Genomic DNA, 16246 nt, shown 5'->3' on the forward strand with positions numbered 1-16246 from the left:
CCCTCCATTCTTTATCAGTTCTGTCCCCATTTCTCCTGAAAGGTGTGTTTTCTCTACGAAGATAATTTGAGCTAATAGTCTTTTCATATAGGAGTGCATCTAACCCCTCTTGATAGGCGTATTCATGCCCTTGATATTCCAAGTCAGGGAATCCTATTCATGGACAAAAGAATCCATGTGTAAATGTTGACATTAAAGGGAATCTCTCTCAATTTGACCACTCTCCCAAACGAACATCAATGTCAGTGTGACATTTTGTCGTCACAACCTTTAAGGAAATATTACATTAAGAGAGCGGCCATTAGACCACCCCTGGATCACTTTAATCCAACCCCAAGTAATATGCCCCTCCTCTACCTCCCAAAAGGATAGTGCGGTAGCAGTGTTGCATCCGATAACTGTAATCAAGGCATAAGTCAAGTCATACTACAACATTTGTTAGTGTGATAATAGTCTGGGTGGAGTGGTATGGTGTGGTGAGGTGGGAGAAAAAGAGGTACTGTTTTTTTGTTGAATATTCACATATCTCACTCCCTGATGGCAATCTGTGGATTTTTTTCTTTAATCACCTGTACAGTCTTGCAACTTTCACAGCTATTAATTCCTCTCTTCCTAGTGGGACTTGCTCTTCAGATGTTTGATAATTCGGCATGGGTGAGATTGTCTGCATCGTCGTCTTTTGATCTGTTCAGCATTGGCATGGCACAGGGTCAACCTCTTTATGAGGCTTTACAAACTTGCATACATTCCCAGAACATTCCTAGCATCTGTAAAGAATTGTGTTTGGTCTTCAGTCATTACCTTAAGTTTTACCAGGGATAGGGGCATGTAGTGCTTGCCCAATTGGGGCCTATCAGTATTTATTTTGAACTGAGAAGGGAACAGTCTTCCTTGCACCTTGAGACCCTTACGGGTGATTAGTAGCTCTTAACAAACGTGTGATTGATTGATTGATTGATTGATTGATTGATTGATTGCATTATGCAGGAACACATCCCTGTCATTCAAATACTAGGCTACGAGTAGCCTGGGAGGCAAACCTGGGAAGTGGTTTGTGGGCCAGGATCCTGTGGGCCCATTCTACCTCATAATATTTGGAAAAGACTTTAGTTGTTATAGTCTGAGTGAGCTAATACTATAGGAAATTGACTATATCCGGAGTCTCCATTCTTTCTGGTTAGCCAATCAAACATATGCTATTTTGCAGAGTTCAGCCATTGAATCTTCTGCTCTATAGTAGAAAAATAGTACCCACTCAGTGAGATCCACCACTTGTTTATACAGCTGTTCATTGTTTCCATAATCAAGTCTGGAGATCACCAAGACCTGCAGAACAGTCCTCTGAGCATCTGTTGGAATTAGCCAAAGAATTTTCTTTAGACACTTGAGAACAGCAAAGCAGGCCAAGGTGACTCCCGAGATCTGTGCAGCGAGGGAGAGCTTGCTATCGAATGGAAAACCCAGGTTCTTAACCTTAGGAACCGGGGTAGGCAAGGGTCCCAAAGAGACCGGCCAATGGCTGACTCCCCAGAGTTTAAGATTGTTCCCCAGAATGAGAACCTCAATCTTAGAACCATTCAGGCTTAAATCATTTCTGGACATCCACAATGAGATGTTACGCAGACCAAGTTTAAGTAAGGAAGGATCCTGGTGTTGAGCTGGTGATAAAGAGAAAATAATCTGCATATCGTTCACATATGAAAGGATGGTCTTAATGGCATGCCTAAAACCACCACAAACATCTTCTCTGGGTTGACAAGAAATATAATCCCTCTCCCAACTCCCCATACTGCAAGCATCCTCTGAATCCTTGGTTGTCCACACCTTCCTGAGGGGTAGCAGAGTGGTGAGGAGCTGGTTCCAGAGGGTAAAACCATTTCCAGTGCCACCATCTGTTGTACCCTGGATGCCTGCTGCATGTGGAATGAACTACAGCATCCTGGTCAGATGCCATGCCTGCCTCTGCAGCTCCGGTTTTTAACCAGAGGTTCAGCAGTATCTGCTCACTCTGCCCTTCTGTAGCGAACACTTCTTCAGGCCGCATGTTGACTAAATGTTAGAGAAGCTGAAGAAAGACACAGACACTGCCAAGGCTATGTGTGCCCTCCAAACATCCACTCTGAGGGAGTCTTTTCGTAGGCAGAAGTATAGGGTAACTAACAAGACCACCTCCCCAGACCCTCTTTCCTCTTATCAGAGAGAGCAGCAGACTTACCACCAGCAGTTTCCACTGGGCTACTCACTTTATTTCCCTATCCCCAAAAGGACAGTTCTCTCAGATTCGTTCAGGACCTCAGAACCTTCAACTGAAATTCTCTCTCCGATCATTTCCACATTGTGATGCTGCAGGATCTCATATCCCTGCTCCAGCAAAGCAACTATATGGCAGCATTACACTTCAAGGAGGCCTACTTCCACATCCGTCCTGCCCAGCGACACTACCTGCAGTTCATGGTAAAGGGTCAGCATTAACATTTCAAGGTACTGCCTTTCAGCTTCACCACCTGCCCAAGGGTCTTCACCAAGTACAATTACTCGAAATGTGGGCTTTGCGCCAAAAGATAATCGCAGCACCCAATCGTTAGTCACCTATGCCAATTGTGACCAAATATAATGTCCCTGTGTGCAAATCTCCATAAGCACCCCCTGTCCAGCGATATCTCCCTTCAACAGGGAGTATAGAACAACAATACACAGTTTGAGCTGCACCACATGCAGACAAACAAATTAACTCAGACAATGTCAGAAAACAGTTTAATATGACACTTCCTTTTAAAAAACGGTGTCTATACAGCCCGTAGGTTGTTAGTTTCTTCCTTTATTTTATAGCGTTCAGTTCATAAAAAACATCAGCCAACGCATTTCGTCCGTTTAACATTGGACTTCTTCAGGGCAGTAAATGCGTCAAACGCCAATGTCAATTAAAAATAAATTGCACCAGAGTCCCCAGAGCAATTCCAAGTTGTATGCCGAAGTGAGGCTTCTGCACAGGACTGTGTTAGTTGGAGTACTTCAGCAGTGTGGGTTTTGAGGTGGATGGTCCCTTTTTTATGCAAACAAGTGGTTTCTCTAAAAACAAAGTGATGTCTCCTAAAGATGAACTTCTACTAAAAGCATAATTGTTGTTTTTCTATTTTGTTGTTTAAATGAGTTGCAAGTTTTATTGTAATCAGAGTTGACCATGAAGGAAAGAGTTGTTTTTATTTGGTCTTGTGAATTGTGCAAAATGTTTGTGCTGTTGGTGACCAATATATAGTACTCTTCTTACTACTAAACCTTTTCTTGGGTTTTTTTCTTTTCTTTTGACAGACCACAGTACTATAAACTGATTGATGAATGTGTGTCCCAGATCATTCTACACAAAAATGGTGCTGACCCAGACTTTAAATGCAAGCGTCTAGATGTCAATATTGAAGGCTTGATTGGTAAGTGCATTATTAGCTTCTATATTTACCCTTTACTTTCTTTTGTCCGTAGTACCTCAAGGATGTTGGCTAATAATGTCCTCCCACCTCCATCTTACATGGCCCCTTGTGTATCCTGAACCCTACTTGTGTGTAGTATAAATAAGCAATTTGTTTGCATTTGCATGCTGTGTTGTACAGTGGTAGTCCCTCTACCTTCGGGGGTCCATTTTCTATATTTAGTTGTAGCTCTATTTTCGCCTGTCAACATGTGATGAAGCGATATTGGGAAGAGGACGCAGAGTCTCTCAATCTATCGTGGAAAGGGCAAACAAATTTGCAAATCTGAGAACCTTTACTGTATCTCAGTTGAAGATGTCCAGAAGCTTTACAGAAATATACCTTCAAATAAAATCCAATATGAATATAGAAACCATAACAGACCCTCCTGCCTAGGCTTGAATCTCTTCACAGTTCCTACATTTTAACATTTCTAAAGCAGAAATAGATTCTCACCTCCTTTCCTCACATCTACTTCCATTCTGTCCCTATTGCATTCCCCAAGAGCTCCCACCTTATTAATGTCTGTAAATTGCGTATTGCATTTGGTTCATGGTTCTCCATCTCCTGTTGGATTTCCTCGTCACATTCACTAGCTGATTTTAGCTATGAAACATGTATATAATGTTTTGCCTTTCCATACTAAAAAAAATGTTTTCTTACTATTTTCTTATTATGCTTAGTCTTATTCTTTGTTTCCCAGCCGCAGTCATGCTTAATTTATATTTATTTTCCATCCCCTTCCCACTACACAAGGCTTTTCTCCATTTTCCTCCCTCCGTTTGTTGCCCTTTAAATCTATTTTTTTGTTTTCTCTGCATAACATGTAAATGTATTCCTTAACTTGCTTACCCTATCCACATTCGCTAGTTATGTTTTGATCCTGGATTTAAATTCTGGTCTGCTTCTGAACTTGAAGGACGTGCCTGCCGTTGAAACACACTCAAATTTCTATGTGCTCAGTCTGATTTCTACACTTTTCCCTTCTAAGAGAGAACATCTTATGTTTTTCTGTTTGATGCATCTTCCCACAGATTCCTCACCATATTAATTCTCCTTCATGGTTTCAGACTGTTCCTGAAAACTTGATCCCCAGCAGTAACTCCCCAGCACCACTAGGTGGTGCCACATAGCTGAAGCCATGACTCTACTTCTGGATGTGACATCACCACAGGGGTCGGTGGACTCTCCTCGCCCCGCTCCGGGTCGCGGCTGGGTGCAAATTCTTCGCCCTCCTCTGGAACTTTCTCGTCCCTACACGCAGGCGGGTGCCTCGTCGGAGGGCGAGTCGGAGGTTGGGTCGGCCCTGGCGGCGCCCCATGGCTCGCCGGACCACCTTTGTCGTATACTGGGCCAAGGCTGGCGGATGGCTTCGTTTCACTCCCCTGGTCCTTCTCGTCCCTCCACGCAGGCGGCTGCTTCGGCGGAGGTCGAGTCGGCACCATTCCGACGCCGCCCCTTGTCCACTGCGACTCCGGCCCTGCTCCGGTCCCCGGCGCAGTGTGACTTCGAGGAGCCCTATCCAGCGTCTCCTTCGGCGCAGGCTGGTGTTACTGCTCTGCCTCAGGTAGCGGACTCTACGGCTCCTGACAGGCGTCTAGTTGCGGATTCGTCTTCGGACGCTCACTCTTCTCCGGAGGCTGCCTGCATATTGTTGTCGTCCTCCCTGGAGACTGGCTGCCGAGTGGTGTCTTTTTCACCAGCATCGTCGAGGGGTGGCTCCCCGCCGTTTCTGAAGCCGCGGTGTTCGCCAGAGGAGCGGCAGGTACCCCATTCCTCGGCTCCTCCTACCTTCCAGGTCTGGCCCCTGCCTGTTCCGCTTGGCTTGGGGGACGGCCGCCTTAGTCTGCAGCCGTTGCCTCAGCACCTTCTACACCGGCACCTCCCGGCGCCGCGTGACCCTGCGTGTCTTTCCCTCCACCCCTCTGCTGCCAGTCCTCTTTTGCAGACTGGCTCCCTCCCTGCCGCCGCTGGCTGGACTCTTGGGGGCGCAACATGTTTGCTTCGACCAGCACGGCCCTGTGGGCCCTGAACACCTTGTGTGTCCTGGCTAGGGCCTCCTCTTGTCTGTGGGACTCGGTTGAGTCATTGGGGTCCGCAGCTTCTCAGGAGACTGTTCAGGTGGACTAACGGCGTCATGCATTAGATGGCCGGGAGCTAGCGGCGTTTATCCTTCACTCCGCTCTGGACATCTCAGAGGTGCTGGGCCGGGCCATGGCTTCCTCAGTCGCTCTCCGTCGCCATGCTTGGCTTCGGGACGGCGTCTTCCCCAAAAATATTCGGTAGCGGCTCATTGATCTTCCGTTTGATGGTAGCCTGTTCCATGCCCCAGCTGACTCCGCCATCCAACGGTTCCTGGCGGGGCTCCGTCCTCCTCCTCCCCCTTCTACTCCTCCTCCTCCTTATACTCCTCCTTCTCCTCCTCAGTGATTAAGGAGTTGAGCTGGTTCTGGTCCTTCTTGGGACGGTCGCTCTTGCGGTGGAGTGTGTTTTCTGGCCATTGAGTCCTCCTTGGCTATGTTGGCTGCTGGACGGCCCTTGTTCGCTGTGTGTGTATGTTTTATGCTAGAACTGTTACGCATACTTGGCCCAGAGATTAGGCCTTCTGTTTTTCTTTGGGCTAATTGTCAAGCCGTTTGCGGGGTGTTTTCCCTGTGGCTCTTTTGTTTTTCCTCTGTTGCGGAAGTTCTTCCAAAGAGGGTTTCCATGTCTTGGGACTTAACGTACCCTATGTGGGGTAGTGGTAGCTGTTATACAGCTTGCGCTCTGCTGGGGAGTTCTGGTGGCCCTTTGGTGCCTGTTCTCCGTGGCATTTCTGTATGTTGCTTTGCTTCTTGAGGGCGTGTGCGCGGCTCCTTGTGGGGGTGTGTCCTTCCCTTTCCTCTTCTCCCTGCTTGGGATAATTCTGTGCCCTCCCTTGTCAGGTGTTGCCCACTCTGTCTTCCTGGGGCCCTGGGCTGTTTTTCCTGTTGTGGCGGCTTGCTTGTTAGCGCCGCTCTGGTTGGCCTGTTGCCTTCCATCTGGTGTGGCTTAGCCTTCTTTTCCCCCGTTTCCTTGGGCCCTCTGGGCTCTTCCCCTGGCTTTGGAGGGAAGCTTATTGCCTTGAAGGGGTGTGGGGTACTTTGGCCTCTCTAGCCCGGCCCTTGGTTCCTCTATCGTGAGTGTGCAGGCCCCCCCTTTTTTCTTCTTCCCCAATCCCTCTGGGGTCGGTGGTGTTCTGCATGTGAGGGGCTCCTCTTGCCTGGGAGGGGCCGGGTTATTGCCCGGTCCGCACGACTGGTCCCCTGTGTGACCCTCTGTCCTGTTATGGCGGAGGGGGTCCTTTCGCAGACCCTCCTTCCCTGTGGGTATTGCTAGGGTATCTAATCTACGTGAAGGAATCTGTGGCTAGTAGTCTCTATCAGATGTACGAGTTACTTACCTTCGGTAACTATGTATCTGGTAGAGACGATTCTAGCCGCAGATTCCTTCGCGGCCCGCCCTTCCTCCCTGTTCTGTGAGGACCCGTGGGTTAGTCTCGGCACTCGCCTCCTGGTGGGGGGCTGTGTCTCTTGTGAGTGCATTCCTTTGCTTTTGGCGGGTTGCTCCGTCTTGTTGCTGTTCCTTCTTCCCCTTGGCTCTCTCGAGGATGGGGTTATGGTGGTCGTGTGCGCCGCTGCTCAGGCTGCTCCAGGTTGGGGGGGGGGGGGGGTTTACCTTCAATCTCTTTCCTCCTTCCCTTCCTCTTGCTGCTGGGGGTCCCTGCCCCTCTGCCGTCCTCTGTCTGGGGGTCACCTGGCCATGCCCTGCCCTTGTCCCTTGGAGGATGGTTGCCCACTGTGCCAGGGTGGCTTGGAAGGTTGTTGTTGTTGTCCTGTCTGCTCTGGGGCTGGCTCCCCATCCCTATTTCCGGGTGGAGGTTGCAGGCCTGCTACAGGTGTCCTGCCCTTACATATGTTCCCTGTCTCCAGGGGGGGGGGGGGGTGCGGTTTACATGCTGGCAGGGTGGCTGCTTGGGGCTCTGCTCTTTATTCCGCCCCTGCCTTTGGAGGCTGCAGTGTTGCACCGCTCCTTATGGTGACGCTTGTCTCCATTCTTTGTTTCTACTATTTCGCACACTGTTCCCCTGCCCCCACAGTTTGCCTGGTGGCTCCGCGGAAAAGTTCTCCGAAGAAAACGGACGTAGGCGGGGTGGGGCTTATGTAACCTCGTTGACGTCTCGTATGCGGACGACGCCAAGGCAGAGTCGCGTGGTGTCGCCCCGCCACCTGGCACGCAGGGATGCTGTGGCAAAAAGTTTCCGGATCCAGTCTCACGCCTGGGGATAATTCTACGTGAAGGAATCTGAGGCTAGAATCGTCTCTAGCAGATACATCGTTACCGAAGGTAAGTAACTCGTACAACAGTGTTAACAGCATTAATAAACAGCGCTATTTTTTAATTAAAAAAAAATATATATATATATATATATATCAAAGAAATACCCTTTCAGGCAAAGAGTGACGAATAAATTATGCAAAAAAGAAGCAGAGAACTCTGGGTAGTTCTCAAGTTTAGGTGGAAAGCAGCTCCTGTATGGAGCACTCTCAACACCAGCGACACTCTAGATCTGCTCACCTCAAATGTCTGTTTTTCTATCAAAATCTTTAAGCATAGGATTAGCACAGTGCCATCCACGCCGAGATAGAAAAGGACAAAGTCTTTCGCCATTTGTACAGCAAAGTCTTTAAGCATATATATATATATATATACTTATGGATATATATATATACACAAAAGCGGCACTCCTTTATGATCCACCCATGCAGCGGCACAAACAAGCAGAAGGAATCCAAGATACTTTAGGAAGCTTAATTGGCTTTATTTTCAAATTTTTTTCTTTTTAAATGAACACTGCAAATTTGTGTGGCATCACAATTGTTCAAACGACCACGACTGACGCGTTTTGGCAGCCGCCTTCAGCTGGGTCTTATGGTCATCATGGTAAACAGCATAAATATAGCAGTCGTTTTTTCATTTCAGTGACCCGCCAAACAGTAGAACTCAAATCTTATCAAAGTTCAGTCGGCATACACTGGCCTCCATTAGTTCGGATACATCCACATCAACCAAATAATTTAAAGTTTGTTTAAATTCATTATAATGCACTTTATAACGGGCTTCTATTATAGTATTCATATAAATGTTCTATCAATCACCCTATATAATAAAGTGCTCAATGCAGCTATGAGGTCCCACTAATTCACATTAAGGTGCTTTCATCATAGAGAAAACCAGAATGTCATACCTACATTTCACATGTACCACCTCCTGGTATATATTAAGCATCTTCTCTTAGTATTCTTTTGGATTATATGTTCAAATGCTATTAGTCCTCTTTTCTTTCCAAGGCTAATAATATGTTAATCTAATAATATATGTGTGTGTGTTCCATAGGAAATAGATTTTTAGGTCGCGCCTACGCAGGCGGTGCAGACAGTGAAATGCTTGCCAACCGTAATCCAAGGTTAGCAACAGTGAAATCCGTAAAATTATTGAAATGATCGGTCGGTGGGTGTGTAATCCCATCCTCGTTGCCAAGATGTTAAGTAGACAACAGCAAGCAGTTGAAGATTAATGAGGGTGTTTATTCGGAAACAGCATACACCTACGACCACGGTGTCCAGCTGCTGCGTATTCAAGCACGAAAATAAACGTTGCTTGAAAATCCGCTAAACAGCAAACGGTGCAGAGCGTGGAACACAGTTGAATGTAAATAAGTTTGTACACAAGGTGATCGCATGCAGGGACCTCGTGGAGCACTGCATGCGCTCTTCTCGTGCACAGGAATGATAACCTTACTACAGCAGCGCATGCGCTGTCTCTCGACATGCTGTATCTCCTTCTGTGGGCTTTCACCACGGCCATCACTTTCCTTTGTCCCTGGGCAGGTAGCTAAATGCTTTTCTTTGTTCTTCCTTTGGCTGTTTGGTCCTGCCCTGCAGACGGACCCTGTTACATGTATTATTTTACCATCGACCATATATAGTATCCTCACACTACTTTCTCTTTAGCCCCCGCTTCTTATCTTAGTTTACTGCCTGTGTTCCAAGCTTTGCTCCTATCTGCGAGCGCTGCCCGTTGTCCGTGTTGCCTTTGCTCCCCTCTCCCCTCGTCTGTGTTGACCACCTCCCTCCTCCTCTTGCTTTTCTAAATGTGTGATGTCTTTTTTATTATTATTAAATGGTACTTTTTTAAAAATTGGAATACATGGGCCTTTCGCTGCCCCACCTTTCCCTTGCAAGCAGATGTGAGCCTGCTGCCGGTGCTTCCTTTGCTCATAGGAAGCACCCCCGCCACCCTTGTCTTCCGATGCCTCCTTGGAGTCGGCGCGGCATTCCTCCTGCTTGTTATTGCTTTATTGCCGCTGCCACGTATTTGGACCCAGTGAGTCCAGATGCTGCTTCATTAGCTTGGATATCCCTCCCCCAAGACGCCTTATTTGGGAACGGATCATCTTCAGGGCATGGCAGTCAGTGGGCTGCTTCTCATACGATGGAGCTTTTTGTACGGGAGTTCAGCAGCGCGATAGGGCTGAAACATGGCCTTTCCGCTTCAAGGCACATGGTTGCAAGTCCTGGGTTGTGTTGTCACTGAGCTCTCAGTTCTTGCAGGATGGGGTTCCTTGACAGCCTTTATGGCCCTCATCCTGGGAGGGAGGCGGCTGTAGAACAACGGCACCCACTGAGCACTCTGTCAGTCGCCTGCTAGGATGTCTCCGGTCCGTCTCTAGTTCTACTGTCCGAATCGTACAATGAATGCACATATGTCACAGCGCTTAAGCCCGCGTTTATCTGGTGCTTGGCTCTTGTGAGCTACATTAGTTCTGGGTGTCGGTGGTGGGAACCAGACAGGTGCTCTGTCAGTCTGTATGGCGGCTGCAGGGCTGGCATCCTTTCTTTAAACACATCATAGCGCCTGTTTGTTTGTCTTATTAGGTTCCTCGTCTCACTCTGCTTCTTTTTTTCTTGTAAACGCTCTTCCTCCCAGCAGTTCCCCCGTTGCTTCTCCTCCCCTCCCTTCCCAGTATTGCTCCCTGCTACCACTCAGCTGCAATTAGTTGCTCACTGGTTATTAATGCATCTGTTTTTCTTTTCAGCGGGCTGGCTGCTCCAATTTGCTTCAGAGCTTCTCCTTTCTCTGTAAAGCACCTTTGTGTGCTTTTTATTTTGTTAATTTACTGCTCCAAGATTAGTGTTCATTATCTTGGAAGGGTAAATTAAAAACTATGCACCAACTCCTGTCGGTAGGCAGATAATGTTCCATGTGTGAGTTTGTACACACTGGGCCCACACTTGGCCATCTTATTTATACTATAAAAGCACACAAGCCCTGCTTGGTGTCAGACTTTTCCTTTCCATACCCAATAGTGCTTTCCAACTAGTTCAAGTTAAATTAATCAGGACTGGAAGTCCCAGAATACATTTGGTTGTAAATAAATGAATGTGTTGGAACCACGTTGCCACCTTTGACCTGGAGTCCTGGCTAACCACTCGCAAGACTAGGGCGCGGCCACTGCCTTTGGACTCAATTGAAAGTCGCAGGTGTTTACTGTTTAGGCCAATACACATTGCATGCATGCAATGCCCTCGGAAAATTTTGATGTCACCCTCTCCTTTCTTTACTTCTGAGATTGCAACAGGTTGGGATCACAAGTGGTGAGATCACACCTCGGCTCAACCACTGGATGCCTGGCATGATTTTAGGAGTGTCAGATGCGCCCTCTGTATACTTTAAATAGAAAGAAATGGAAGCACAGTGATATATGAAATCAACACACTGCCAGAGTTGCTCAAAAATATCCTTAACCTTCAAGTCTGACACAACCAACATTATGTGCCCCTTTAGCTATTGGGTTTTATTTTGTTTTATTCTGCTGTTTTGATCTTCTGTTTAATTTTCAATAAAGCGTTGAATATCCAAATCAGGTGATAAGCTGCGTTTTATAAATCCGAATAGATTGTTGATTAAGAGAAAGTTCTAACTCTCAGAATTCTAAATTAAAAAAGAATAGAGGCAAATGAGCACCATCTGCGCTCACTCCCCATTCAAGAGGTACTAGAAATGAAACAAAGTTGTATTTTCCCCAAAATTATACAAAGAATGGTGGTTGTCACACAATTTTACAAATTATCAGTGAAGAATCACCAGGAGTATCCATGTCTTGTTTGTGCGGGCCCTGGGGCGTGGAGGGGGTGCTGGAGGAGGTAGGCACTAGCACACTGTGGCCAGCTCCGGAAGTTTCATCTTCTGGGCTATTCAGTTTTTTGAAGTCCCCATCCCGCCTCAGATTCAGCAATGAGATTGTTTATGAATAAAAATTCAAAATAGCAGCGGTAAATAATGTCCCTCATGGTGTCAGGGCCCGGACGCTCATTATCAAGGGCTATTGTGTTTAATGGGCAATGGGTATACTAGCCTGGTCTTGACATTTACATTTATCGGTAAAATGTGATTCAGTGCCCTGTGGACGCTTCATTTTCTGGCGTTTCATCAACCATAAGGAGACATTGTAGCCCTCAAAAGCTTTCACCTAAATGAATTGGATAGCCTATGTATATCATTCACACCTTGCTTTTCGCACATTGCAATTTTTTAAAAAAAGGATACAATCGCAATTTGTTTCCCCAAGCAAAATGCCCATTCCATGCTTCAGTACTGTGTTACTGGCGGCATAGATTCATCTGGTAAGCTTTAAAATTAAAACTTTACTTTAAACAAGTTGGATGACCCAAACATGAAATTAGCGGAAGTAATCTTTGCCAAAGTCTGGATGTTTGGTCTTGATGATTCCCTCTGACAACACCTAAAACTGTCTGTAGCTAGACCTAAAATATACTGGAGTCGTGGACGAAAAGACATGTGAGGATGTGTGCCATATAGGTAGAAAGAGTAAACCAATTCTTCATTAAAATATAACAAGTAAAAAGGGTTGATTACAAGGTCGGCCGAGCAGTTCTGAAGTCTGATGCACATCTTAGGGAGGAAGCCTTATTTAATCATTTTTTCTCTGCATTCTGCTACTTGTATTTGTTCTATCTTAAATGCTGAACAAGTACCGGAATGCAACGTAAGGACTAGTTGAGCTGCTCCCACCTGACCGGGACAGACAGAATCAGAAGCTCTTCCAGTCCCTATTCACAGATGTTAAAAGAGCTGAATTACAACACACTTCCCTGCATCTCTCCCCCACATTTAGAGAGCAATTGGTTTACCTTCTGTGGGAAAGGCTGCACCTTCCCGTCACACCTGGCAGTGCACACCGGCCTTGCGTAGAGCTCCCATTCTCCATGGCCACTGACCCATGTCTATGACACACGAAATGGGCACTTTAAAAGCATAGGCATCAATCAGAGCGGCCACATGTAAGATTAGTGTACCCCTTGAGTTCATTTTATCTCATAAAAAGCGATAATTCTTTAATTACACCTACCACGTTTCTTTCCATAAAGAGATGTACCTGCATACAGAGAAATAAGCTTTCCCAGCAGTGAAGTTGCCCTCGGAGGCCTGTCTAGGCTTGAATTTGTCCAATTGCTGGTCGTTCGATTGTCCAAAAGCGTGGTGTATGACTGACTCTGCCCCAGCACTACCAATGTCCTCGAGATACAGGAAGTATTTTCCGTCTTTTCTTTTAATAGTCTTCCATGTAAATGCCGGAGATAACTGACTCAGTCCCATTCCTAACAGCATGATACGTGAACCGGTCCTTTGAGTAAATGTTGCCAAAGTTTATAGTCAAGTTTCTGACTGCTCTGGTGCTACGATACTTTTGGAGGGACCCGTTGAGTGCCCAGCCTTACAGCAGGTTGGGTCTGACCTGTATTTGCATTGCTCCAGGCTACCAGAGGCGCAAAGCATGACAGGGGACCTATTACGATTTATGTAATCTTTCAAGCTAGACTCCAGCCCGCCGTGTGCCTGACAGAGTGCATCCCTCCGGGTCCCACTTGACACTACACAGATTTACCATCCTGACTTATGATTGGCAGCCTTTCAGACTGCAGCATTAGGCGTGACAGATTCTGCTCCAGTTCTACTAGCCATTCAGTTGTTCTGACTTCAGAGGGAGTCACTTTTCCCAGAGACTGGGCTGACAAAACAACTGCTTGTCTATAGTCTTACAAGTGCCTCGCATCTGACGGATTCTGATCCAGCCCTATCAGCCTTAGAGAGGACCTGCCTGTTTGAAGGCCTCTGCTTTTAAATTGAAATTTGTGCAGGGCTTCCTCCCAGCCCCCAGGTGTTGGCAGGCAGGATTTTACTCACCTTCAAACATTCACATCTCATCCGAGCTCCTGTTTTCGATTGTTAAATTTGCAAGATCTGTTTGTTCTTGTTCAAGCTTGTTTGGTTAGTTTCCCTGTCACCCCAATCCTCCCGGATGAGGATCTGCATGTAGGCGATCCATTCACATATGGAGAGGAAAGGCTCACAGCCCAAGTTTCCCTTCACATGGAGATACCGAAAAGATGTCACCATATCCCTCTTTTCAATTTCATAGTTGTTCACGTCTATTCTGCTTCACAGGAACTCCAAATACTAGCTAGGCACCACTTCAGCATTAGCCCCCACAATCCCCCCCCCCCCCATTTTTTATGTTAATTCTGTTTTTTAACAGGGCCGTTCAGTTGTACATAATGTCTTCTTGGTTAAATATAAGGTAACAAAAATGCTAAGACCTCTTTATTATAACCATTCAACATGCTGCACAGCAGCCACAATGCTCTACAACATACCTTAAATACATTGGCAAAGCCTATAGCTCTGGCTAAACAATTATAAGGTCCTAAAGGCGAGACGTTTTGGCTATGCCAATGCCTGTATTGTTTTGCTAAAAACGATTGCTCCATTTGACGAATCTTTATGAAACGTTACAAAAAAAAGTTCATGCAACTCTGCTACTTTCTGGAAAGTCTCTGGGTGATCTGTCGAGTGGTGAATAGAATTACACCAAATTTGGCAAAAAGCTAGATCTTTAACCAGAATATATGCTGTGTGCGTTTTGGTGTGAATCTGTTCAGTAGTTTTTGAGAAACTAAGGTTCACAATTTATGGATATTTCAAGCTGCAGTCGTATAGCGGGACCGGCAAATAAAAAAGTTAAGATATGACTGGCTGACATCAACATCTACAAAGACGTTAAGCTGCCATTTTTTGACAACATTCAATTCAGTTAATCTTTATTCAGATATAAAAGTTCATAAAAGATACAAATAAAATCAGGAGCAAATACATTGTAATCATCAGCAGAAGTGTGCCGACAAGTATATCTGAAAGTTCTTTAGAAAACAGCCATACAACTTGTTATAAACACTTTGTAATCACAATTTGCTGGACAAATATGTGCAGTTAATCACTCATACTGTAGATTTTCTAGATGAGTATATGTTTTCCTCCGTTTTCTTTCATGTGAGATATATCTAGATACTGCAAGGTAAACTTCAATTGTACTTAGTTACAAAAACAGTCAAAAGCATCCTTAAACAAATCTGTTCGCAATAAATAATGTTTTTTTTAAATCTTTTTCTAATATAGTTATAAAAGTTACAACAACGAAAAAAATGTTAAGTATGGTACAAATGTACCATTGCATGGGCAATTTGTTAGATTCTTTGTCTACAACCCCATCTGTGGAAATAAAACCATAAAATGTAAAGTACACAACCGAAGTGTAGTGAGGTAAAACCTATCCTGTGTACTGGTTACAACATATAAATAGCTCTGAATCCCATTTGGTACATAGCATTTGAGAACACTTAACAGATGGTTAAATACGCTCCCAAGTTTCCCTCATAGCCTCTCTTTGGCCTATGAGAATCATCTTGAATTCTGTTTTACTGTAATATAAAACTCTACATGTATTGTCCAAAATAAAATTCATATCTGCAATTTTTAAGAGGTTTTTCACATGGGCAAACCAGGGAATTTTATCTCTGCTATCCAAAGCCAGGCAATTCCAATATTGAACCGTATTCCGTGCCAGGTTAAAAGTACTCTAATATAAATAGTGTCTTCTATATTGGGGATTGTTAGTTCTTTGTGGACGATATATACTGAAGAAGAGCGGGGTACTGCAAGGAGCCTACGTGGGAAGGTATTCTCCATTTATTGCAGTGCTTTTGTTGTTGACGACCCCCACAAAGCAACTCCACAGTTAATACTACTAATGCATTTACCTTTGTATAATTGCAAAAATATGGGTTTATTCCCATTCTTTGCTACAAATCTAAAAATTGCTTCAGATGTGAGTTCCATACATTCTTATTTGAAAGATAAAGGCCCACATATGAAAAGTATTAACTTCTACTATTTTCCGCCCTTTTAATCAGTGGATTTTCTTCCTCATGTTACCTGTACCACAAACTACACAAAGGTTTTTGTTAGGTTTAGTTTCATTCCCTTTCCTCCATAAATGCGTTGAAACCTTCGGTCAAAGATTGTAGGCCGCTAGTGGTCTGTGATAGCAGTACTGTGTCATCGGCATATAATAGGGTTAGGACTAAACATTCTTCTATTTGGGGGGGTCATCAACTATTCTTTGTAGTAATGCATCCACCCCATTGATATATAAAGAGAACAGGAGTGGAGTGAGAATGCACCCTTGTCAAATACCTCTAGTGATCATAAAAACAGGGTTACCTTCTCCATTATCACCATAGCATACACGGGCAGTCATATAGCTATATAGTATTGAAAGGAAGGATATTATATCTGATTTTGGGACTTTGTCTACATGTCATAGAAATAAGAAAGAAACAAAA

At 45.2% G+C, this 16246-nt stretch overlaps 1 protein-coding gene across 1 annotated transcript in view; it reads left to right on the top strand.

The window, feature by feature from the left end:
• The window catches only part of DIAPH1 (diaphanous related formin 1), an 867093-nt gene that overhangs the window by 423729 nt on the left and 427118 nt on the right, over positions 1-16246 (top strand). Inside the window, exon 13 of the mRNA XM_085617784.1 lies at positions 3310-3425. Coding sequence (XP_085473910.1) covers positions 3310-3425 — 116 coding nt within the window. The remainder of the gene's footprint in view (positions 1-3309; positions 3426-16246) is intronic.

This window comes from Triturus cristatus, chromosome 7, assembly GCF_964204655.1.
Source record: "Triturus cristatus chromosome 7, aTriCri1.1, whole genome shotgun sequence".
NCBI lineage: Eukaryota > Metazoa > Chordata > Amphibia > Caudata > Salamandridae > Triturus > Triturus cristatus.